At 40.5% G+C, this 26,070-nt stretch overlaps 1 protein-coding gene across 4 annotated transcripts in view; it reads right to left on the bottom strand.

Annotated features, from left to right (window-relative positions):
- GRHL2 (grainyhead like transcription factor 2) overlaps window positions 1-26,070 on the bottom strand; it is a 167,257-nt gene that overhangs the window by 110,335 nt on the left and 30,852 nt on the right. For all 4 annotated transcript variants that reach the window (XM_007073312.3, XM_042972700.1, XM_015535561.2 and 1 more), the window contains one exon: window positions 6,420-6,615. In XM_007073312.3, coding sequence (XP_007073374.2) covers window positions 6,420-6,615 — 196 coding nt within the window. The remainder of the gene's footprint in view (window positions 1-6,419; window positions 6,616-26,070) is intronic.

Below are 26,070 nucleotides of genomic sequence, written 5' to 3'. Positions count from 1 at the left end.
AGTGAATGAGGGGAAAGGAACACCAGGTGTGGACGGGGAATCTGGACGCTGAAGCAGACAGAACTCACAAACCACATCATCATGCGTTAACAAGGAACCTGTTGAACAACAGGGGCTGACCCGTCACTCTGATGAGGGACTTTGGGTGCTGACACGGAGGGCAGCAAACCAGACGTGGGGCTACACTATCTAGTGGGAGAGCAGCATCTAATATACCTGGGCCAGCCTTTAACCACCATCCCCATAGAGTTTGTAGCTTTGCTTCCAAATTCTTCTTCTAACGCACTTTTAGTGTTGTCTTTGCAACCACAATGCCAGCACATTACCTGAAAGGTTATTGAAAAGTACTACTAGAGAAAAGAAACTCCTGCCGGCTGCATTTCTGACCACCATCCAATCACCCTACTGCAGCACGGGTCATTCACGTATCTCTGCCATAGTTTCCAAACATATGAATAGTGGGTTTAGATTTGGTGGGTTGGTTGGATGAATGTTTTGTTTGTTTATATATTTTGCTTTGTTTTCTTTTGCTACATCTCCACATCTTCATGCTAGCCAAACACCTTTGCACTCAAATGCAGCCCTCACTATTTTGACATAAAAGAGCTTTTATGAGAAACATCCCTCTTCTGGATTCTTCTAGAAATTCTTACAGTTTCCACTCACCTGGATACGTACGCAAGCCAGTCAGATGGATGAAGGAGACAGCATAGCAAGGTGGCTACCAGTCAAGACACAGACCTGTCTGGGTTCGAATCTCAGCTCTATCAGTAACTAAGCTCTGCCTCACTTTCCCCATCGGTAAACCACGCTCAATGGCAGTACTATAACTCAGAGCGTTTTTCAGGAAAATTAAATGAGTTAATTTTTTTCAAAGTACTTGGAGTATCTAATATTTTATAATATTTGTTAAATAAAAATAAGCCAATTTTAAGTCTTCTGTTCACGTGCCAGTGTCGAGGGTCTACAGTCTACACTGTAGATAGAAATGAGGTGAATGAGGGGCAACTGGGTGGCTCAGCTGGTCAAGCGTCCAACTTCGGCTTAGGTCATGATCTCATGGTTGGTGAGTTTGAGCCTTGCATAGGGCTGTCTGCTATCAGCACAGAGCCTGCTTCTAATCCCCTGTCCCCTTCTTTTTCTGCCCTCCCCCCATTCGTTCACACTCTTTCAAAAATAAATAAATATTAGGGAAAAAAAAGGAATGAGGTGAATGAAATATAGCTCCTATTATCAACTGAGGATGACAGATAACATAAAAACATAAACGTTCAAGCAACATTATTCACAATAGCCAAAAGCTAGAAACAACCCAAATGTCCATCTACAGATGAATAAACAAAATGTGGTATATACATAAAACGGAATATTATTCAGCCTTAAAAAGAAAGGAAATTCTGAGACATGCTCTAATATGAGTCTTGAAGACATTTATGCTAAATCCCATGTGACTCAAATCCACCCACTTTCCTCTGGACGCTTGCCTCCTGGTTCAGCCTCCAACATCTCTTCCCTAGGCTGCTGCATCAGCCTGCCAAATGGTCTCTCTTCTCCATCACTCAGTCCCAGCAAATCCATTCTGGATCCATTAAGAAGATCCAGACTGGCCTTTAAAATGCAAGTCTAGGGGCGCCTGGGTGGCTCAGTCGGTTGAGTGTCTGGCTCTTGATTTCGGCTCAGGTCATGATCTCACGGGTTCATGAGTCCGAGCCCCACATCAGGTTCTGTGCTGAGGGTGTGGAGCCGGCTTGGGATTCTCTCTCTCCCTCTCTCTCTCTCTTTCTCAAAATGAATAAATAAACTTAAAAAAAAAAAAAAAGCAAGTCTAATCCCACTATATTCTTACTTAAAATTCTCCAATGCTTCCAATTACTCTTGAGAACATGGCTGCAAAAAACATTCCACCTCAGTTTTGGGTGGCCCCATCACTGCCATGTACATAGTCACACTGTATCTCAAACATGCAATGCTCCTTCTTTCAGCAGAGCCATCAAAGTCCTCTCTGCCTTTGGATACCCATTCTACCTCCATAGTTATCATCATTGTTGGATGGTCACAGCTAGTGAAAATTTGTTGGATGGATGGATGGATGGATGGATGGATGGATGGATGGATGGACAGACAAATGGATATGCAGATGGACGGATAGATAAATAGGTGGCTATATAAATGGACAAACAAGCCAGTCAACAGACTGGTTTCCAGCACTCTACAGTCAACAGAACAGTTAGGAACCAACTAGCCAAAGAAGCTATTTTCATAGAGCTGGAATCAGATAAATATGAACCACCAGCTCCTTCAGGGGAGAATGAAGATAAAGTGAGTCAAACCACTTTTAAAATTAACTAACGGAATCTGTTATGTTTTTCTGTCATGCCTGAAATTCATCAAAAGTTCACACTTGACTTTGGAACTGCTATTGATAAGTAGCTTGAACTGGATATAAAACTAGGCTAATATCTGAGCCCCTAAATTTTGAGAATTCTAGCAAGTTGGTTATTTTTTTTTATTTTTTTTAATGTTTATTTATTTTTGAGAGAGAGTGTGTGTGAGCAGGGAAGGGGCAGAGAGAGGGAGACAATCTGAAACAGACTCCAGGCTCTGAGCTGTCAGCACAGAGCCCAATGTGGGGCTTGAACCCACGAACCATGAGATCATGACCTGAGCTGAATCCAGATGCTTAACCAACTGAGCCATTCAGGTGCCCTGCAATTTGGTTATTTTTAATAAATCCCATCTAATAAGCTTTGAATGGATTTTTAAAAATTTGAACCCATGTTTAAATGGGGTTCAAAAAAAGGCAATTTCTGGGGCACCTAGTTGGCTCAGTCAGTTACACATCTGACTTCTGCTCAGGTCATTATCTTATGGTTCATGAGTTCAAGCCCCACAGCAGGCTCTGCACTGACAGCTCAGAGCCTGAAGCCTGCTTCGGATCAGTGTCTCCCTCTCTCTCTGCCTCTCCCCTGCTCGCACTCTCTCTCTCTCTCTCTCTCTCTCTCTCTCTCTCAAAAATAAAATTAACATTTAAAAAAAAAAGGCAATTTCTAGTGGTGGACAGTGTTATGAACTGAATGAATGGTTTCCCCTCAAAGTTTATGTGTTGAAGCCCTAACTCTCAACGTGACTGTATTTGGAGACAGGCTTTGCAGGAGGTAATTAAGGTTAAATGAGGCCATAACAGCGGGGCCCTAGACCAATAAGACTGATGTCCTTATAAGAAAAAGAAGAGACCACAAAGAAATACACAGAGAGAAAAGGCCATATGAGGACACAGCCAGAAGGCAGCCATCTGCAAGTCAGGAAGGAAGAGAGGCCTCACCGGAAATCAAGCCTGCCAGCCCCTTGATCTTGGACTTCCAGCCCCCGGAACTGAGAAAATAAGTTTCTGTTGTTTAAGCTACACAGTCTGTGGAATTCTGTTATGGCAGCCCCTCAGACTAATACAGACAGTGTAAGAGAATGGATATTAGGAAATTTACAGGATTGTCTTTTGACCTTGAATAAATCCCACTTAGTTGCATGAAGTATAAAATATAAAACCTGATGGGCTTCACTGCAGTGATCCTATGGTGACAGTTTAAAAATGTACAGGAAAAGACTTTGAAATGTGTGAACTATTATACCAAGATATGCCTTTGCAGTTTCCAAGGACAGGGATCACCATTTCTTGAGTGCCTGCTGGGTATCACACACTCCTCTCTGTGACAAAGCCCACTACTGTCCCTTGAGGGGTGATGCGGTCCAACCTTAGCAATGAGGAAAAATGGTGTATTTTACAAAAAGAATCTATTAGCACTTCCAAAACAGTATAAAAAAAATCTATCAAATTTAAGTGACAAAACGGCAGCAATTGTTACAATAATTTAACTTTCCACAGCTTACAACTCAAAAAACAGAATCTCTTTTTTTTCATTAATATTTTACTTTATACAGAAAGAAGGTCTATCCTCAAAGTAGATTTAACTCTGTTAATCTTTAATACCAGCATATATAAGTTGTGAATGTCAGAGATCTCAGGCCTGAAAATGACCACTTGGGCACAGTTTTGGGAAACAAGACTAATTCTTCAACGTTTAAAATGTTTCAAGCAAAAACATAATCAAGCTTGTGTGACATAAAGGGAGCCATGTAACTCTACTTGTCCACACAGTCTCAGAAACCATTTTATTTCAAAGTTTTATATCCTAGGGGCGCCTGGGTCGCTGAGTCGGTTGAGCGTCCGACTTCAGCTCAGGTCATGATCTGGTGGTTCGTGAGTTAGAGCCCCGTGCCAGGCTCTGTGCTGACAGCTCAGAGTCTGGAACCTGCTTCAGATTCTGTGTCTCCTTCTCTGTCTCTACCCCTCCCCCGCTTGCACATGCACTCTCTCTCTCTCAAAAATAAATAAAAACATTTAAAAAATGTTTATATCCTAAATTAATAAATTAATCAGGAAAAATGTTAATTCAGTAGAGTTATAGACTTGACAACAAATTGAGTTTTATGTAAAATCCTTACTCTACATCTCAACATATTTACAGACAGCAATGTTTCAACTTTCCTTTAAATATTAAGAATATGCAAGAGGAGAGGTAACTAGGTACCACATTTACTAATAATTATCCTCTGAACCTATGGGAAATAAAATACATTGCTTTTATAAATTACTAATTATTTGGTTTTGAGGTATATTTCTCTTTTCATCAATACAAAGGAATTGCCATCTAATACAGCTATCTGAAATGACGTCCACCACAACGGGATGGAATAAAATCTATTTGTAAAAAATGAGAATATATTACTTCAAGACATTTCTTAGTATAGTTCTTCAATGTCTTACCAAACTATCAACATGTTAACTTAATATAGTTATAAAAGGAAGCTGTAATGACCCAAGTGATTACATCAGGGTCATTCTTCATGGTGGGAGATCTTTGGAGAGTATGAGAACTCTGGTTTAGGACAGAGAAAGGAAACAACACAATGTGCAAAAGTGGAGAGCTGGAAGGACACAGAGAGCAAGAAACAGGGAGGAAAAGAGGAAGAGATTAAAGCTAACTAAAAGGAAAATTGTTCCTCTTGGGTGATCTCATGATGGGAGGGGGCAGGGGCGGGGATTCAGTTCTTGTTCAAAAATAAAGCGTTCACTGTGCCCGACTAGCAACATAAACACAGCCATTGTCACCTTTGTGCCAATTCCCAGCCTACACAGGAACGGTGTTTACAATCAAAGCTGGCAGTAAATCTTCTCATTCGGTAAATACTTGTTGATTTTTTACACTTCACCAGCGCTAAAGGAACTGGTCATCCCTTCGTAAGAAACAGACCACTGTTTCCTGTTTCGTTTCCTGAAATAGTCCTATTTTGAAGGTATTACACGGCAGGTATTTTTGTAAGGTAAGTGAATTACATTCATTTTGTTTCAAGGATTTTTCTAAATAAATATTTAGTGCCCATCAAAACACATGGAAACAAGGGTTATAACAAAAGTGGGTTTTGGAATTGCTGCAAAAGCACTCATTGGAATATTCCTTTCATAAAACTAAAATTATCAATAAATCTAGAAACTCCAAATGGGCATTAAGGAGGGCACTTTCTGGGATGAGCACTGGGTGTCATATGTAAGAGATGAATCACTGAAGCAAAGACCACACTGTATGTTAACTAATTTGAACTTAAATTAAAAAGAAAATGTTTCTATTATTTTTAATAATTATAATATTATTATATTATATTTATATATTTTTATATTTTTATATAAAATATATATTTTATATATATAATTTATATATATAATATATATACTTTTTTATATAGTGTATATAATTTTATGTATATATAATTTACAATATATATTTTATATATTTATATATTTATATATATATTATATATTATATATAATAATTATTATTTAGAGAAATCTAAAAGCAACCTAAAGGCCCAAAAACTGAGTGATGACTAAATTACAGTAGAGCACTCAATGCAATTTTTTTTTAAGTAATCTCTATGCCCAGCGTGGGGCTTGAACTAACAACCCTGAGATCGAGTCACTTGCTCTACAGACTGAGCCAGCCAGGCGCCCCTGTCATCTTTTTATTGACCAAAAATCATAAAGTGAAAATGGCAGCAAGGAAGTATTTGCAATATGGTATGAAGTAGGAGTTACATGCATGTGAACAGAGGCCACAGAAGTCATTATCCCCAACTGAAAACTTCCTGTGGGTGGGTGGTGAAGTTCTGCTCCAGCGATGGGAAAGCAGGGAGGCAAGGAGAACAGAACAGGCTGAGTTCCAATGTGACCTCAGAACTAGTAAGTTCTCTCCACTCCTCCCACCAACCAGGGCGGGGGGGGGGGGGGGGGGGGGGGGGGGGGGGGGGGAAGGGGCGGGCCGTTCTCTGGGGACCTGAAGAGGAGCAGGCAGGGCTTCGGGGTCTACCTTGTAGTAGTCGTACAGCAGACCCAGGGCAGCAGCACTGTCCTCATCACCATTAATGCTCATCATCGCCTTGGTGGCTGCCGTCAGGGGATTCTCCAAATACGACTTCCAGGCTTCATCTTCACTGGTGTAGGCTCTTCGGGTATTGAACGGAGGGTCGCTGGGCATGGGCACTAAGGCCACCAGTCGTTTCGTACTTGAAAGCAAGAGAAATGTGAGGTTCATTATCAGAGAAATGATCCCTTTTCCACCAAATTTATATACATTACATGGTTAATTTGCACTCCCCCAGAGTGGAGAAGGGCAGGTTAACACTAAAGCAGCTGCCACATTGCATTTATAAAGCCCCTAGGCCCCTGAGAAGTAATAATGGTTTTTACAAGGTTGTATGAGGATTAAGTTGAGCCTCTTCACACTTGGGCTTTCCATCTTCTGGCATTCTAGGAGCCAAATCATTTTTATTTGATTGATCTTTATTAAGGAATATTAGAATGCGTGTGACTGTGTGAGGAAGCAGGTTTCATTTAAACCTCTGAGCTCTAATTGTAAATGGATATGTGCAATGCATTAAATGGAATCAATACGTTAATGATGACTAAAAACTTTTATCTGGTTGAATCTACATTTGAAATGGTTTGCACCAATTTGACAATAAATTTCATATTAAAAAAGTTTTTTTTTAAACATTAAAAAAAAAATGAAATGGCTTGCAAATTATACACCAGTCCACATCTCTTCATTGAAATGGCAGTATAAGCTACTTTGTAAATAAGACATATTGTAGACACGCTGCGTAATACCCATACGAAGCAACAGTAATGACACAGACTCCATGTGAACCCTGGGTGGCCACAGGATCCTACCATATTTCGATGACATAGAAGTTCCAGGTTATAAAATCCTCATGGAAAGTGAGTAGAGTATATGGAGAATTAAAAAAAAAAATTTTTTTAACGTTTATTTTTGAGAGCGAGAGAGACAGAGTGCAAGTGAGGTAGGGGCAGAGGCAGAGGGAGACACAGAAGTCAAAGCAGGCTCCGGGCTCTAAGCTGTCAGCACAGAGAGTGATGTGGGGCTCAAATCCACGAACCGTGAGATCATGACCTGAGCCGAAATCGGACACTTAACCGACTGAGCCACCTCGGTGCCCCTGGAGAATTTTCAAGAGACAGAAAGGGATTGGAGTCATTTATCAACCCTAACCAAGCCAAACTTGGTAATTGACACGGTAATTTCTTACAGAGGATGTGACAGTGACTCAAACACCCAAATACCATGACAGTCCTCCGCAGCTCCCTGGGCCAGGACCCCAGTTGTCAAGCTACAGGAGCCCAGAAAGGGTTGGCACTTGTCTTCTGGCCCTCTGTCGTTTGCTCATTGAAACAGAACCAAAATGTAAGGATGACATATTGTATTTCAATAACAGCTGTAACACATAATAACATGGACAAGCAACAAGACTGGTGAGGGCAACACCTGGATTAATAGATGGAAATTTAGCCACCGTGGGTCCTCTATGGTCGCTCAATTCGAAAAGAGGGTGTACCTTTTGGCTGACACTCCTGCAGGACCTTCCAATGGTAGATGGTCTTTCAGCTCACTTTGTGAGAGAGAAACGTTGCGCACTCTCGACAAAGACTGTGCTGAGGGCCCTTTCTGTGTTGACGTGCTGCCGCGCACTGGTGTAAGATCAGAAAATGACACTGTCATTGGTAAGATCTATCGGGGAGTAAGGGTGGGAAATCCACATTTAGCAGAGTGGAATTCTAGGCTAGATAGTCTCCAGGCCCCTGATTTCAACTCTACGTCGGTGGTTTGGCATAACAACTGGCTGGGAAGAAAGAAGGGATGCTGACCCAACTGCAAATGAAGTGGATTAAAATGGTAAAATGGTGTATCTGGAAGTAAAGGAGAAAAACCCTGGTGGAAGGGTTTACTAACCATCAGGCAGTGTGGTGGCGTGGACTGGCATGGGTGCTGGAAGGGAGTCCTTGCCCACCATTTACAGAGGTAGAAAACTGTCTGAGTTTCAGCTTTCCGTGCCTTAAATAAAGACAGCAATGCCCACCCTACTTACCGCACAATGTGACTGTGAGAAGCAGATAAAAAATGGATAAAATAGAGCTTTGTAAACAGCACACTGCTATACAAATAACAGGTACTACAATCAGTGCACCGTTCATTGTTCCTGTAAAGTTTCTAGGTGCACCAATTTTTGGAAAAGTCAATTATAATGTAAAAGTGTTAATTAAAGATAGGGGCACCTGGGACGCTTGGTCTGTTAAGCGCCTGACTCTTGATTTTGGCTCACGTCACGATCTCAGGGTCGTGGGATCGAGCTGCGCGCTGTCAGAGGGATTCTCTCTCTCCCTCTCCCTCCCTCTCTGTCCTTCACCCACTCGCACGCTCTTTCTCTCGCAAAATAAATAAATGAACTTTTTTAAAAAAAAGTGTTAAAGATAATCATTAATTAGAGGGAAGTGTTTATTGAGAACTTAGTGGATGCCAGGCCTTACGCCAGTCGTTGAGGATGCAGTGACAAACAAAACAGACCCCGTCCCGTTGCCCACACAGCTTGCAGTCCAGTGGAGGAGAGAAAATACCAGCATTAAAAGAGCGATGAGCCCGAGAAAGGGTGCATGACAGAGGAGACCAACCTATTCGGAGGATCGAGGAGGAACTAAAGTGTCTACAAAGACCTGAAGGGAGGGAATGTGTTGGTCAATGTTGAAATGGGCAGATATGGGAAATATTTTTTAAAGTGAAGAATATTTTGGTAATTCAGAATGGAATTTTCTGACAAAAGGAGCTCACTTGTATTCATTTTGGAGTCCACTAGAAAAATTTATACTTTCGAATCTAATACTAAAATAGCATTTTCGTGTTGCAAAAATTACTAACTTACTTAGGATATGGTTGGATTTGGGACAGAAATGTTGGTGACAACTTAAGGGTCTGTCACTACAGGAAATGAGGTCTCTGGGGAGAATCAAGAGTGCGGAGGTGATGAGCCCAGATGTGGCAATGCCACCATCACCTCTTCCAAGTTTGTTCAGCTGGGACCACCCTGGCTGATTCCACTACTTAGCGGACGAAGCAGCAAATTCTGAAACCTAATCTGTGTCCAGCAGGGTCCAGCCATCACACTCACTTAAATGCTTAAACACCTAAAATGCTCATTCCTACAGGAATGAATGAAGAGCTTCATGTTATTCGCAGTGACCTCATCACCGAAAAAGATTTGGATCTTATTCTCTTTGATGACTGAGAGAAGCATACATTGCTGGGAGGAGAAAGGTGTTAATTACAACACTGGCTAATTTCCAAAACTTAACAGGAAGTGCCAGGCTGAAGGGTAAGAGCCAACTCTTAGTTTACACTAAGTGGTGTCCTGATTCACTGGAGAGATTTTTCTTCCAGTCTTCCTTCTTAATGTCCCTCCTTCCTCCTCCGTCCTCCCTCCTCCCTCCTCCCGGGTCTTCTGGATTGCCGACTTCATTGGTTCCTAGCACAAATTTTCACTCATAAATTTAGACTCATCAGCCTTTCCCCTGTGATGAAACGGTTGATGAATCCTTACATGATTCGTGGAAAGAAATATCCTGGGAAAGCACTTTACTAGCTGGCTCTTTTCACATTTTGATGGCCAAAGGAGCCTTTTTATGGTCTTTCCTATAACTGAGGAATGACTTTGTTTTTTGGCTTCATAGATTATAATCTCTCTGGTACAGAACATTGTTGAACAAAGCCTGGTTTAATAAAAACAGATCACTGGTACACTGAGCAAAGATGCAGACTCATAAAGAAAGGAAAAGTTTCACAGAGCAGATTTTACCAAAGTTTGGTAACTCTGAAGCTGACTTTCCTCATTGTTCTTTTGGAAGGGCAGTTCTCCTGCAGCTCTGGTCAACTTTTGAAAATAGTCTCTTTGTAGCTGTTGGTATGGCATGTTCTGGGTAGCCTCAAACACAGAACTGTAAACAGCAACTATAAACTTGATCCCTGGGCCTTCTTTGGAGAGAAGTTTAGTTTAATACCTGACAGCATTCACAGCCAGGCTAAAGGCAGTGTTAGATCGCACATATACCTGTGCTCATTTTTTTTTTTTCAACCCACTACTTTGCTTTGTGGATGTTGGGAGAACAGTTAAAATGAGTCATCAGCGGAAGCAGCTAAAGAGGTGGGGCAGTCATGCGACGGAGACTGAGATCACAAGGAGGAGTCGGGAAAAGCTCCAGATCACATTCTGCCAGAGGCAATCTACCAACCCCCACAAGCATTACCAAGAGTCTAATGTAGGAATGCCGTGCTAGGGAGAAGCACACGGAACAGCGAATATCTTCACCTTCTAAAAATATGTGTAGTGATGGCCAATAAATCCAGACACAAACCCATGTCACTTCAGACCCCAAACAAAACTGAGGACGTGACATAGTCACACAAATTATCACTTTTGATCCATTTCTCACCCTCCATTTCTTTCATAACTCTTGGGAGAACACTGATTTTTGTCTTTTTTGTTTTGGTTTACTTTGTTGTGGGAGGGGTTCTCAATCCAGAGGGAGGATGGTTTTGGATAAATCTCAGATTTGAATAAATCTCAGTTTTTTTGTGGTGTTTTTTTTTTTAATGTTTATTTATCTTTGAGAGAAAGAGAGTGAGTGGGGGGCGGGGAGGAGGCAGAGGAGGACAGGGGATCCGAAGCAGGCTCTGCACTGAGAGCAGCGAGCCCATAGTGGGGCTTGAGCTCACAAACCATGGGATCCATGATCTAAGCCGAAGTTGGCCGCTCAACACTCAATTGCCTGAGTCACTCAGGAACCCCTAAATCTCAGTTTTCATTTCAGTTTTGTCAATTATTGAATTTAGATGAGTTACTTTCCTTCTTTGAGCTTCCATTTTTTTCGTCTGGAACATGATATCCATCTTTTAAAGCTGTTCTAAAGGAATAACCCAGATATTTATAAATGAAGTGCCTGGCACATTACAGATAAATAGTTCAAGAAATAATAGTTTATGAACAGTAATATAATAATATATAATGATATTATTAGTATGACTTCTCTTTAGAACTGATTCTATCAGTGACCTCTGTTCAAAATCCAACAGTCTGTTTTCAGTTTTTAATCTCCTTGAATTTTCTCAGCCATTTCTTACATCTGTAGAATCTTGCCTTGCCTGGTTTCCAAGACAGTGGGAGAGTGGTTCTCCTCTGCGGCCATTCTTTCCCAGTTTGTATTCCACCTCAATTCTCCTTTTATATGATCCTGAAGGCTTCTCTCTTTTATCTCCATTGTTGATTCTACTGACTTTCACTGATCTTCTACCTCAATGACAAACACATGTGTATTGCCAGAGACCCAGTTCTGCACTTTCTGCTCGGATGCTCTGTTGTCAACTTAAACTCAACAGGTCCAAAACGAAGCTAATCATCACTTCTCAGCCGGGCACTCCTCGCCATCGTCTGTCCCTGGTCGTCTAGAACCCAGTCTTGTGTACTGGTTGAAAAGATACACTCAGTACCATGTTGCCTGGGTACGAATCCTGGCTGCACTACTCACTAGCTGTATAACCCTGGACAAGTTCATCTTTCTGGGCATCAGTTTCCTCACCTGTAAAACTGAGATATACTTCAAATGAAGTAAAATAATCTGCATTCCCTAGTATTTCTGTCAGAATTAAGTACAGACGCAGGGTAAAAGCAATGTACATGCTGGCTCTTGTTAGTTCTCTTTGTCCCTTATACAGAGTCAGTTACCATATCCATCATCCCAGCTTTAAGTCCTATCTCTTCACACCTCCAGCTAGTCTCCCCGTCCTTCAAGTTTCCCCTCTTCAATCCGTATTGCAGCCCCATGGAATCATCTTCCTGGAACATTTCCGTATATATAAGTTGTAGTTTCAAGTACTATAAAGGGAATGGGGGAAGGACAGGAGCTGGATTTTTCATGTTTTCATAAAATCAACGTATAGCATATTTGTAAAGTTGATGGTGAGCTATAAAGTGCTACACAAGGGGGGCCTGGGTGGCTCAGTTGGTTGGGTGTCCAACTTCGGCTCAGGTCATGATCTCACGGTTTGTGGGTTCGAGACCCGCGTCAGGCTCTGTGCTGACAGCTCAGAGCCTGGAGCCTGTTTAAGATTCTGTGTCTCCCTCTCTCTCTGCCCTTCCCCCATTCATGTTCCCTCTCTCTCTCTCTCTCTCTCTCACTCTCTCAAAAATAAATAAACATTAAAAAAAAAAGTGCTACACAAATGTAAGTTGCCTTAATTGTAAATTTAATTTTTTTTAATGTTTATTCATTTTTGAGAGACAGACAGAGCATGAGCAAGGGAGAGAGAGGGAGAGAAGGAGACACAAAACCTGAAGCAGGCCCAGGCTCTGGGCTGTCAGCACGGAGCCTGACACGCCCCCCCGTGCCCCCCCCCCCCAACTCACCAACCATAGTATCATGACCTGAGCTGTAAAGCCAGCTGCTCAGTGGACTGAGCCACCTGGGCACCCTGCCTTAATTGTAAACCTAATTTAACTATTGATCATATCTAAACTATCTTTCTCTCACCTCCTAATTCTCACCTTCAAATTAAACAAACTGAGGATTCATTCTTCTATTCTCCTTAAATGTGAGCTACATCACTAGGAAACCAAGCAGATTTACATGGAGACCTGAGGCAAAACAAGAGGAAGAATACAACCCAATCAGCAAAGGTCCGAAACTCATGGGCCTTTACTCCTACCTGTTGTCCATCATTCTCAACATTGACTTGAGCTGGAGGCAAAAGAATTTTTCCACCCTGGACAAGCCACTTCCTTTTCTCTAAGAAATGAAGTTTTTATATAATTCACAGGATTTCATGTTATAATCTCTACTTCAATCTCCCCCTCCATCCCCCCATCCACATCTCTTTCTTGTTCTCTCTCTCTCTCACACACACACACACACACACACAGTGCCTTTATCTTGAGATAATACCAATTCTGTTCTCCACATAGAATATCTTGTCTTATACTGAGTGTTCAGCACTCAGGGTTTAGTCTTCATCTACTTCAATATCTTGTAGCTGATTATTGGCATATAATAACTTCAGCCATAGTCAGACCCTAGACTTAAGAGCAAAGTTTCAAGAAGTGACGATTATTCTTTCTTCTGGAGTCTTGGCATTTTTCTCCATTAACAGAGTAATACTTGCAAATGGAAACTGATGAGCCCATCATCCTAGCCAGCATTAATGTCACGATTTAAATGCCAACAATGTTAAGTCATTTCACTGCTGTCCACCTTCAGTAATCCCTCCTTTTGGTCCTTGCTAGAGGCAAATCACAAGAGATAGCACAGAGTTTCCATGTTAGAGCAAGAGTTGAAATTTATTAGGAAGTCTCCACACTGAGCACTTGTTCTTAATGACTAACCTTTACTCTTGACCTAATCCAGATAGAAGTCAAGGGAAATGAAATGAATCCAGAAGCCTGGAGTGATATTGATAATCTTCACACTGACGATGGTTATGTTTTAAAAAGAGAGGATCCAACTAATTCAGTGAAAATATTATGATGCCTCCCGCCACATAAAATGCATAGTTTTTAAAAACAATAAACTATAAAACAAAACTTATGTTTATTGAAATGAAGATAGTGCCATTTTAGATATACTCATTGCAAAATATGCTGATTAACTGGTTGACACATAATACCTGTCCCTCCCACGTCCTCCCTGCCTTCTCCCCCACCCCACACTTTTTACTCTCTCTCTCATTCTCTCTCTCTCTCTCTCTCTCATTGGTGCCCCAGTTTTGCTAGTGCCCAGAGTCCACTTATTAAGTAATCCAGAAACGAGACTGAGAGGATAAGGGAAATAATGAAACAGAAAAGGCACATACATCATAGAGCACTAGAAACCACCATAAGGAGAAAGAGATCACAATGGAAAGTGGAAGGAAGAGGACAAGAAATTACAAAATGAAAAGAATTTGCAAAGACCTCAATGTACGGTACAACTAAAATTGGTAATTGTGTGTGTGTGTGTAAATCAAAATTCAAAATGTTAACAACAATTGGAGGTGAGTTTTTATTTGCTTCTTCTGCTTGCATACTTAAAAATATTTTTTAATGTTTATTTATTTTTGAGAAACAGAGAGTTCAAGCTGGGGAGAGGTTGAGGGAGGGAGACAGGATCTGAAGTGGGCCCTGTGCTGACAGCAGAGTCTCCCAGGCGGGGCTCAAACTCACAAACTGTGAGATCATGACCTGGGCCGAAGTTGTACGTTTAACTGACAGAGCCACCCAGGAGCCCCTCTATTTTTACATTTTTCAAATAGTGTTCCTAAAAGATCAATGTGTTCAATGATAATGAGTCACACGTACTTACTGGGCACCTACCATATGCCAGATATGCTTTCTAAGCCCCAAACACGGGTTACCACTTATTCCTTACAATAGCCTTAAAGTCAGGAATGGTAACAATGCCCTTTGCACAGATGAACACACTGAGCAGAAAGTGCTAAGTAATCTGCCCAGGGTCACAGGGCCGTCAGCTTAGACCAGAACCGCATCCCAGAGTCTGAGCTCTTAAGCATCCTTCCCTTTTGCCAATTCTCGACTATGCTCTATTATCACAATCAGAAAATAAAAAGTCACTTGAAAAGAGGGAACTAGAAAACAGTCTGGTTACAAGGGTGCAACATGACAGGGGATTTCTTACATGGAAGTAAATGAGATGATGTCCAAATTCAGAGTTCTAGAGAAATTGTGCAAAAGGGGAAGACTACACAGTCCTTGAAAACACAGACAACACGTTGCAATTATTTGTAGAATTCCAAGGTGCTAAAATATTCTGCAGGCTGCATATCCTATCAAGCAACACAAATAAATAATAGGGGTGTGGGGAAGGGTAGAAATTCCCCCTTATTCACCTTTAGTTTGACGTGGCTAGACGTCATCTGTTTTTAAATGGCCTGCGAAAAATATTAAATAATTGACATGATAAAAATAGAAATTAAATTATTAGAACATATTAGAAACACTGTATGTAGACAGCAACCAAAAATAACCCATTTCTACAGGAAAAAAATTATTTTTAAGCCATATTAGCTTTACAAGTTAAAAAGGGAATCAGTTCCTCGGAGGAACTTAACAGGCTCAAATCTCTAGCAAAAAACAAAAACAAAACAAAAAAAAACCCACAAAAGCCTCTTTAAAGGCTGCAGGACAGACTTCCATCTCTATGTGAAGACTTCTATGTGTGGACTTCTATCTCAAAGGTTTCCCTGAAGTGGGAGAAGTAATCATGGGAACAGAAATATTAGTGCGAAAGCAAAAGAGACTGGATTAGAGGAGAAAACAAAATCAAGAAGGCTGCACCCCAGCTCTGGTGCAGGAGGGGTTACTGAGTGAGAACTGGTTTTCCCACTGAGCCCAGAAAACTCAGCGTCTTCAGCATCCATGACCAAGCGGAACTAGACAGAGCATTCGCTTCTTAAATACACAAGGAGTTAGCCTTTGGGGGGCCCTAGGACCAGAGAGGGAAATAACTTGGTGAAATGCCTAGAGTTAATTTCAAACTCCCAAATGAGAACAAAGAAAAGAATTCAGCTTGAAACAGGAAAGTCTTCTCAGGTATTCAATCCCCACCTTACTCCCTTGGACCTCACTTGTACAAACGCAAAGGAATCTTCCAGGTACCCTCAGCACCTGTGGCCACCCCTTCCACTTAAGACAAGAGCACACCCCGGGGAAGAGTGTGCGCTGCTCGGCTGACAAACCTTGCCAGCTCTAAAAGACGAGTAGTCAGACTCTTCACTGTTGATGGGACAGCTAAGAATCATTAGGTATTTTAGGAAACGAGACAAGGATTAAAGAGCAGCCCCGAGATGAATAAAACGGCTTGCCGACGAGGAAAACAATGAATGTTGGATGCAGAAAATAATATTGAAAACAAGATACTGCATCTATAAGGAAAATGCAGGTTACTGTGAAAAGGAAATCATCACAGAACACGATAAAAAGGTCAGAAATTTAAAAAATTTTTGTATGAGGGTTAAGTTGAAAAGAGCAAAAAAAATGAATAACCTGGGAGGTCGAACCAAGAATTTTGCCACTTTTAAAGAAAAAACGGAAACTATAATACATAGGTAAAAGACACACAGAATAGATTTAGGGGTATAATGTTCAATTAGCAAGAGTTAACAGAAGAAAGCAATGAAGACGATGACAAGGAAAAGCAAATAATCAGAAAAATCATAGAAGAAAATGCTCTCCAGCTGAAGAAAAACTTGAGTCTTGAGACTGAAAAGCTCCAGAGAGCTGGAAGGGGTAATAAAAAACAACATGTCTACCCAATCCTGCAAAAGTTCTATGTTAAAAATTAAATGAAAAACTCTACAAATGGAAAAAGAACTAAGTCACTTAAAAAAAAACAAAAAAACAAAGAAAACAGTCAACCAGTCCACTTTTCATCTGCATCAGTAAATTCTGCAAGATGAGAAAGGGGTCTGAAGGTGGAACTGTGAACACAGCGAACCTTCAATTCCGTGTGAGGGCAAAATCAAGATCTGTTTCGCCACGAAAACACTCAGAACCTCTTCTGCTCACCCGCCCCTTTTGAAAGAATTATTTCTCAATTTGAAGCGTAAAAAGACATTGATGGGGAGGGAAGAAAAGTAACATAGCAATCAGTTATCAGATACACCAGTAAAACGTGAAATTCACTGTAAACAATTTCTGCTCATGGAAATGAAATTTATGCCACTAAGAAAGGATTGTTAAGAATAATACCAAATGATGTCGGGAAGTGTTGAATCACTATACTGTATACCTGAAATTAAGATTACACTGTATGTTAACTGGAACTTAAATAAAAACTTAAAAAAAAAAGTTTATCTGAGAAAACATCTTTGTGGTAAGAAAACTCAATTTTATTACTTTATCACTTTGGATTATTTGAGGTAGTGCTCATTTTGCTCACTAAGAAAAAAAAAGAATAATACCAAATTAGAAGGAAATATCTGAGAATAGGAGAGTGGCTTTTTAAAAAGGTGTATTGAAAATCTTGCTTTGTATGGAGGAAGAGTAATGGATAATGATTAATTCTTGGTATTAATAGAAAATATAACTTTAGGGGATGCCTGGGTGGCTCAGTCAGTTAAGCATCCGACTCTTGATTTCCATTCAGGTCACGATCTCATGGTTCGTGAGACAAAGCCCTGCGCCGGGCTCTGTGCTGACCGTGCAGAGCCTGCTTGGGATTCTCTCTCCCCCCCTCTCTCTGCCCCTGCCCCACTTTCTCTCTCTCTCTCTCTCTCTCTCTCTCTCTCTCTCACACACACACACACACACACACACACACACAAAGTTTTAAAAAAATAAAATATTAACTTCAAATAGGTTTATCAAAAACCCAGTGGTTATAGTTACTAGGATAAAAATAGGATGTAGAAATTTTAGGACAGCAATTCTCATAATGAGAATATTATGGGGTCTCTTAGATATTTCAGAGGCTCATGAGGTCAAAATCGTTTTCATAATAATTCTAAGACATTATTTGTCTTTTTCACTATGTTAACACTTGCACTGATGGTACCCACTAATGGTGGGTGAAAGTTCTTATTCCTGACCTGAATCAGGGCAGTGACATAAAACTGTCCCTGAGCCATTGTGCTCTTACCGATGCACACTCACAACAAAAACAAACCAACCAAGCACACAAACAAAAGTACTATTTGGGAATGTCCTTGACAAAGCTGTATAAAATATTAATTTTATTAATCTCAAACTCTGGATACACATCTTTCCAATATTGTGTATGTCAAAGTGGGCATTCCCTACAAAGCCCTTCTGCGTTCTGAAGAACAAAGATCACCTCGAGGAGAAGCCTTTGTGCAATCGGTAAGTGGAAACGGAAGGAGCTGCTTTTGTTTTTCACAGACAAACTACGCTTTCAGATTTGAGTGTTTGGCCGACATTTTCTCAAAAAGAAACCAAGTGTGACTCTCACTTCAAGGAAAACAAATGGCAGTATTTGCTGTCAATGGTATAATTTGAGCTTTCAAACAAAAAGTATAATTTTTGAAAGCTTGCATCTACCATTGTTGATAACTTCATAATACTTAAGGATTTCCAAAGAGATCAGTGCAGATATTTACAGATGTGACTTTTTGTTAATGTATCATGAACACGGTAACAGTTGGAAGATCTAAATAACTCAGTCAACCAATATTTCCAAATGCCAATGCATGACGTTATGAAATCACACACAGGTCAAATATCCATTCACAGAAGTCAAGCCCAGGATTTTTAATGTAACAGAGTACAGAAAGTTCACTGTATCATTTTAGTTTCTACACTGCAACTATCCTTTAACTTGTCAAATTTTGAGGCCATATCAAAGAATATCTACAATTATCTGAAAAGGCTATAAAATCAGTGTAAAGCAGGATTTTCTTCATACACTTCAACCAAAATAACATTCTGCAACAAACTGAATAAAACAGATGAGAATCCAGCCTTGATCTATTTTTTAATGTTTTTTTAAGCTGATTTATTTATTTTGGGGAGAGGGAAGAAGGGCAGAGAGAGAAGGAGGAAGAGAATCCCAAGCAGGCCTCACACCATCAGCACAGAGCCCCATGCGGGGCTCGAACTCACAAACCACAAGACCATGACCCGAGTCGAAATCAAGAATAGCACATTTGATGGACCAGGGACCCCTCCAGCCTTCATCTATTAAGCCAGGTATTAAAGAGAATTGCAAAATATAGAACAATACCATTCTTCTCACTAAATCCTTTTGTTTCAGAAAATTTTATTTTTCATTTTATGTTAATATCCAATGGGTTTACAACTATGATTTTAATTAAGTCATAAATCTTTCATTTCTAATATGGCAAGTATCAATATCTATCTACTTAAGTCCACACAAACACAAGCTTTTCAGGAACTTCAATAATTTAAGAGTGTAAAGGGATTCTAAGAACAAAAAGTTTGAGAACTACTATTCTAGAAAATCACTAGAGAAAAATAATAGAAAAAGAAATATCCTCAATGTTGGGGTGCCTGGGTGGCTCAATCTGTTAAGCATCTGACTCTTGATCTCAGCTCAGGGCTTGGTCTCAGGATCGTGATTTCAAGCCCTGCACTGAGCTCCACACTAGACACGGAGCTTACTTAAAAAAAATATCCTCGGGGTGCCCACGTGGCTCAGTCTGTTGAAGGTCAGATTCTTGATTTCAGCTCTGGTCATGATTTTCACAGTTCATGAGACTGAGGCCCATGTCGGGCTCTGCGCTGACAGCATGGAGCCTGCTTGGGATTCTCTCTCTCTTTCTTTCTCTCTCAAAAAATATAAATAAACATTTAAAAATATATATCCTCAATGAAACGAAAATAAGAATAAAAATGATGACATAATGTGGGAAAAATAAAAGCTGACAACACATCAGCAATTACAGTAAGTGATAATGAGTTATCCCTGCCTTTAAAAGATGCTTTCAAACTGAATTTAAAAAAGAAACCAGTATTTTTTTAAGCTCCCATGATTCATAAGAAAATTGACACTGTATCAGGCCACTAAGCAAGACAACCCATTTCAAAGAATTCTTACAACACAAACTAAATTCTCTAACCACACATAATCCAATTTTAAATCAACAACAACAAAGATGGATTTTAAACACTCTACAATTAGAAGTTTAAACATACTCATCCAGATACTAAGAGGCCAAAAAATAGCTCTTAAGGGAAATTTTCAAAAATCAAAACTAAATGATAAAATACATCTTACATGTTGCCAATATAGATAAATCAGCACCTAACAGTAAATATTTTATAGCTTGGAGTGCTTTTATTAGACATGAATAAAAGCTAAAGAGCTAAGTAAGTATACACAATATTAAAAAATAATAATAATAGGGGCACCTGGGGGCTCAGTGGTTGAGCGTCAGACTTTGGCTCAGGTCATGATCTCATGGTTTGTGAGTTCGAGTCCCACGTCGGGCTCTGTGCTGACAGCTCAGAGCTTAGAGACTGCTTTGGATTCTGTCTCCTTCTCTCTCTGCCCCTCCCCTACTCGTTCTCTCTCTCTCTCTCTCTCTCTCTCTCACTCTCAAATACATAAACATTAAAAAATAATAAAATAAAATAAAAAAATAAAAAAAATAGAACTACTCCAAAAAAAGAAGAAGGATCTACTAAAGATAAAACATAAATTAATGAAGACATGATAAAAAGGACAATTTGAATCAAAAGTTTGTTCTTTGAAATGACAAAACTAACAAACTGGCAAGGATAATCAAATTTTAGAAGAGAAAAGAAGACATAAGCTCAGATGTAGTTCAAAGTACAAAAAGAACTTCTGGGGGCACCTGAGTGTCTCAGTCAGATTTCAGCTGAGGTCAGACTTCGGCTCAGGTCATGATCTTGTGGTTAGTGAGTTTGAGCCCCGTGTCAGGCTCTGTGCTTACAGCTCAAAGCCTGGAGCCCGCTTTAGATTCTGTCTCTCTCTCTCTCTCTCTCTCTCTCTCTCTCTCTCTACCCCTCCCCTGCTCATGCTCTGTCTCTCTCTCAAAAAAAAAATAAACATTTAAAAAAGTTTTTTAATTAAAAAATATAAACAAATAAATAAGAATTTCCAAATTCCTTAATGCTAATACATTTGAAAACTTAGACAAAATGGAAACATTTCTAGAAAAATATAACCAAAACTGATTCAATCATTTGGAAGGAGAAAAACAGTAACTTCACAGGGGAGAAACCTGTCAGTGGCTCCTTAACCGAGTGATGAAGGTTGACATAACTAGTGACATCATGCCCAGCCTGACATGATGTGATGAGAAAGATGCCTCACCTCGGTGGTATTATTTCCTAAAACCCATAACCCCAGGCTAATCATGAGAAAAACAGCAGACACACCCAAATGGAGGGGCATTCTGCTAAGGACTTGACTACTGATTGACTATCCTATCAACAGCGTTTAAACAAGTAAGCGTGAGTCAATGAGTAAGTAAATGAGGTTATGAACCAGCAAAACAAAGAAAAATAAAAACAATTAACATTGGCTGGTGGAACTGTGAGTGATGTCTCGATTTAGTAGATTTTATTTAATATTGTTTTATAACTGAATATAGATGGAAGAAAAGACCATCCAGCGGAGAGAGAAGTACGGGACTGAAGGAATTAGCTTGAGGGAACTGATAAGTTGGGCATTTTCCTCATTGTGGCATTCAGAATTCCTGGTTTCCTTTTCTCTGCTTCACACATAAAAGCTGGTCACAGCAACCTTTATTTGATTCGTCGCTCCGAAGCATGAGGCTTCGACTGTGCACCCTTCCCTCCTCACCCAAATAAATGGAAAAGCTCCCACTGATTCCTTTCAAGAACAGATTTCTACTCTGTGAACCCTCCCAGTTTGTGACCAAAAGGCCTACTTAGAAGAGAAATGAAAATTTGAAAAGCATCTCATATTTTATGAAATGTGTTCCAAAACTCCTTGGAACTAGATATACTCTATACGTCCGTGTATTTCACAACGGCCTGACATACAACTTGTTTCCGTGCTTGTGAAGAGAATCATATAGCATGTAAGTGCTGAAAGAATCCTTCATCATTACCGACTCCAAGCTTCTCGTCTTACAAATGGGGAAACTGAGGTCCAGAAGGATCATACCACTTCTCTGGGACTACACAGGAATCTTTATCAACATCAAAACGATTACAGGACAAGTTGTAGGAAGATACATACACTACTGGCTAATTTGTAGGTGTGCTTTGTAGACACATAAACACTCTTCTATTTGAGGATAAAGTAAAAATGATATGCATGCTTGGCAAAAGGTTCCCTCCTCCATCAACCCACCCACCCCACACACACACCCTGCCCTCTCTCAATTCATTGAATAAACCTTAACTGAGCTCCTACTGTGCAACAGGCACTGACTTAGGTGCAGGGGACATAATGTTGACCAAGTGAGACAAAATATCTGCTATTCCTTCCTTCCTTCCTTCCTCCCTTCCCTTCCTCTCCTCCTCTCTTCCTCCCCTCCTTCTTTCCTCCTTCCCTCCCTTCCTTCTCTCCTTTCTTCCTTCCTTCCCTCTCTCCCTCCCCCTGCCTTCCTTCCTTCATTCCAAGATCTATCTCATCACCAGAGCTTCCCCTAGAAGCTAACAGAAATCTAATCCCAGTGCTCACACTTTGAGCTCCCTTTTTGCACAACTGGCTCCAACCCTTAGATACAGGAGTAACAGGTATAAAGTTGTAACAAAAAATTGGATTGTGGAAGGCATGTATTTCATATACAGAGTCACTTCTACTTACAAACTTGAAATGAAGACTACATTGATCAACAGGCTTAACTGAGTGTCTATGATGGGCTGGTTTTCCCTGACTACTGGGACACAGAGACGAAAAACACAGACCCAGTCTCTGCCCTGGCACAACTGCAGATGTGACAAGTGTTAATGAAGAAAAAGCACACGGTGCAATGAGAGACTATGTCACGTGGATCCTGTGGTGGCCACAAACACTTCACTTCACGGTCCTCCAACTACAGAAAGCATGAGTGACCAAGGAAGCAGCTGTCAGCTCTGAAATCTATCATGTGAAATCTATCTGAAATCTATTATGTGGAGGCCATACCTTCCTCCTGGGCTGCTCCCAGTCCATCCCGGTGCACGGCCCTGGAAGGCAGGGGGTTCCTCTTATGGCTGACTGTGGCTAGAAGCCCCCTCCCCCCCCCCCCCCCCCAGCGGCCTTGGGGAAGCTTCCTGAGAATGCAAGAGAGTCTTGCAGGCTTCCGCTCAACATACTTTCCCCCTCTCTTTCCCAGGAGGCCGGATTTGTTTGGGGGTCTGATAGCCCTTCCCATCTTTGCCAGCTCCCTCCCCATTTTTTTTCTCACGGGTGGTTGCCCTAATGGAATCCTCGCATGTTTAATCCCATCCGAGAGTCGTCATCTCAGGGACTACAGACTAACACAGGACCTAGTTTAGACTGAGGTGGGCCATTTAGGCTACTGGGGAATGGAGATTCAAAGTGAGGCTTGAGGGAGGAAAAATCAGATGGGGAAAAAAAGGAAAAGGGGAGGTGAAGGAGGGCGTTGTAGGAACTGCATGTGTGAGGGCTCTGAGGCAGGAAAGACCTTCCTCCAACAGAGGAACTAAATCAAGGGAGGTGTAGCTGGACCACAACATTTCAACAAGGAAGAAAGCAAGGTCTGGTGAAGCTTAAGAGACAGGCAGCACCCAGATTATGCAAGGAGCTGTAATTTAATTTAAGAATTTTAAGACTTCTTCTAAGTGCATGGAAGAGGTAGGCAGGGTCTTTAGCAATGGAACAACTTTATCAAATGTGCATTTTAACAAAGATCACTGGGGCTGCAGTAAATGCATGGAAAAGAAAAGAGGTACTAGGAAATCAAGAATGAGGCTACTGAAATGGTCCATCAAAGAGATAAATTAAGAATTATTTTCGGGGCACCTGGGTGGCTCAGTCAGTTAAGCACCTGACTTCAACTCAGTTCATGATCTCATGGTTTGTGAGTTTGAGCCCCATATCGGGTTCTGTGCTGACAGCTCAGAGCCTGGAGCCTTCAGATTCTGTGTTTCCCCCTCTCTCTCTGCCCCTCTATTGCTTGCGTTCTCGTTCTCTCTCTCTCTCTCTCTCTCTCTCAAAAATAAATAAATACATAAAAAAATTATTTTCTATCTAATGGGGAAATACATCATTTCATAGGGTCTCCCTTAAGATTCCATGGCCCTTTTCTTTATCTCAAGGCATTCAATATTTTATGCTTTAATCTTTCTAAATTAAAACAAAATTTTTTTTAATGTTTATTTACTTTTGAGAGACAGAGAAAGACAGAGTGAAAGTGGCGGAGGGGCAGAAAGAAAGACACAGAATCCGAAGCAGGCTCCAGGGTCTGAGCTGTCAGCACAGAGCCCGACACGGGGCTCGAACCCACAAACTGTGAGATCACGACCTGAACCGAAACCAAGAGTTGGACGCTTAGGTGAGTGAGCCACCCAGGTGCCCCTGTGCTTTATTCTTGATTTAGGTGCAGGTCCTCACTTTCACCAGCTTTGCACACATGGGTATCCCATCTTACTCAAATTGTAATCTCACACAGCATGTGAATTAGTTCATATTCTTCAAAATTAACAGAAACATTCAATGGTAAAAACGTTAGCATACACCTCTATCCCTAATAGATAAGGAAAGATTACAGACCCATAAATGTTATACACGGAAGTAATGGGAAAGTCCATACAAAGTCCATGCCAAACGCACTGATTACACAAGATGTTCCTCCCCTAAAACAAAATAGGGAAAATAAGTGGGCTTTCCTATGTAGTAAGATTCACCTAAAATAAAAATGCTGGAAAAAATAAAAACCAGTGAAACTCTGGTTTGACTTCTTAGAATTCAGGCGGGCTTCTGAGAACACAATCAGAAAAATAAGAACCAATTACTTGTTTTTCCTCTTCTGGACAATTATCAGAGGCACTCAGTTATTCCTCTGCCTTAGATCTGTGCTTGAAGTTGTAAAAGATACTCTAATTTTAAAACTGTACATGTTATGTGAATGAATAGGAATATACACATGTATATATACATCTGTATCTTTATGTACACACACTTAGCGTTGGGGTGTGTGTGATGTGGGTCAAGGGCAGGAGTGTCGAAAGAAGCAGCAAGAAAAGGACAGTGAGAAAGGCACCAAAAATACTATGTAATTATACTGTGTATTTATGCAAATTGTGTCTGTGTATAAAATTATATACACGTAAAGAAATTTTAAAGGAAGGGAGGGAGAAAAATAAAAACGGAAAGTCAAAGAAAAAGGGAAAGAGGGATAGAGGCAAGAAGGAAGGAAGGGGACTGAAAGAATATCTCTCCCAATCAATAATGTTGGGGCAAGCAAGTGTGGTATTTCATTTCATTTGTGTGTCTGTCTAGTTAGACCTTTACTGGAGACCTTTACAATAAATTTCAGACAATTTTTAAGTGCAATTTAGTGTTCAATTGCACATACAAACATACAGAAGAATATGTAAATGAAACTTTCATCTGCTCTTGGATTTGGGAAGAGTTTGTTAAACACAGAAACAATGGAAGAATCTATGAAGAAAAAAGAGATAACTTTGGTAAATGAAGCAGTAAAAATGTGTAGGGGTTTCAGGTTGAACATATCAAAGTGAGGCTGTAATACAAACTCTCTTTCCCAGAAGACCTAACACAAATGGACAAAAAATAGCATGTCTGTGTGTATGTCTCAAAAATTCACCAAACAGTGAAGGGGGACACTGCATGTCATACAGTCCAACAGATGGTGCTAAACAGAGGACACAGAAGGTTCTGGCACATATGTGCCTCACCTAGAGCAATAGAGGAGACAGAAGTTAAAGCAACTAATTATGGAGCATTCTCACTAGTTATCTCCCCAATATGGCCCAAAGACAGGTGAATAGCAGCTTGGGAAAACCTTTTGAGATAAATTATTACCTCCACCAACAGACTTTAGCAGAGATGAAAAGAACTTGCGGTCTTTCTAGTCTGGGAGAAAAGAGGAAAAGAAATGGAGTGATCTCAGCCATCTATAGGTTAACTGTGATTGGCTAAGAGTGAATCATTCTGTATTGAAGGGACATGGAGAGAAGGATAAG

The sequence above is a fragment of the Panthera tigris genome, chromosome F2 (assembly GCF_018350195.1).
Source record: "Panthera tigris isolate Pti1 chromosome F2, P.tigris_Pti1_mat1.1, whole genome shotgun sequence".
Taxonomy (NCBI): domain Eukaryota; kingdom Metazoa; phylum Chordata; class Mammalia; order Carnivora; family Felidae; genus Panthera; species Panthera tigris.
This window is presented reverse-complemented; position numbering and strand designations above follow the sequence as displayed.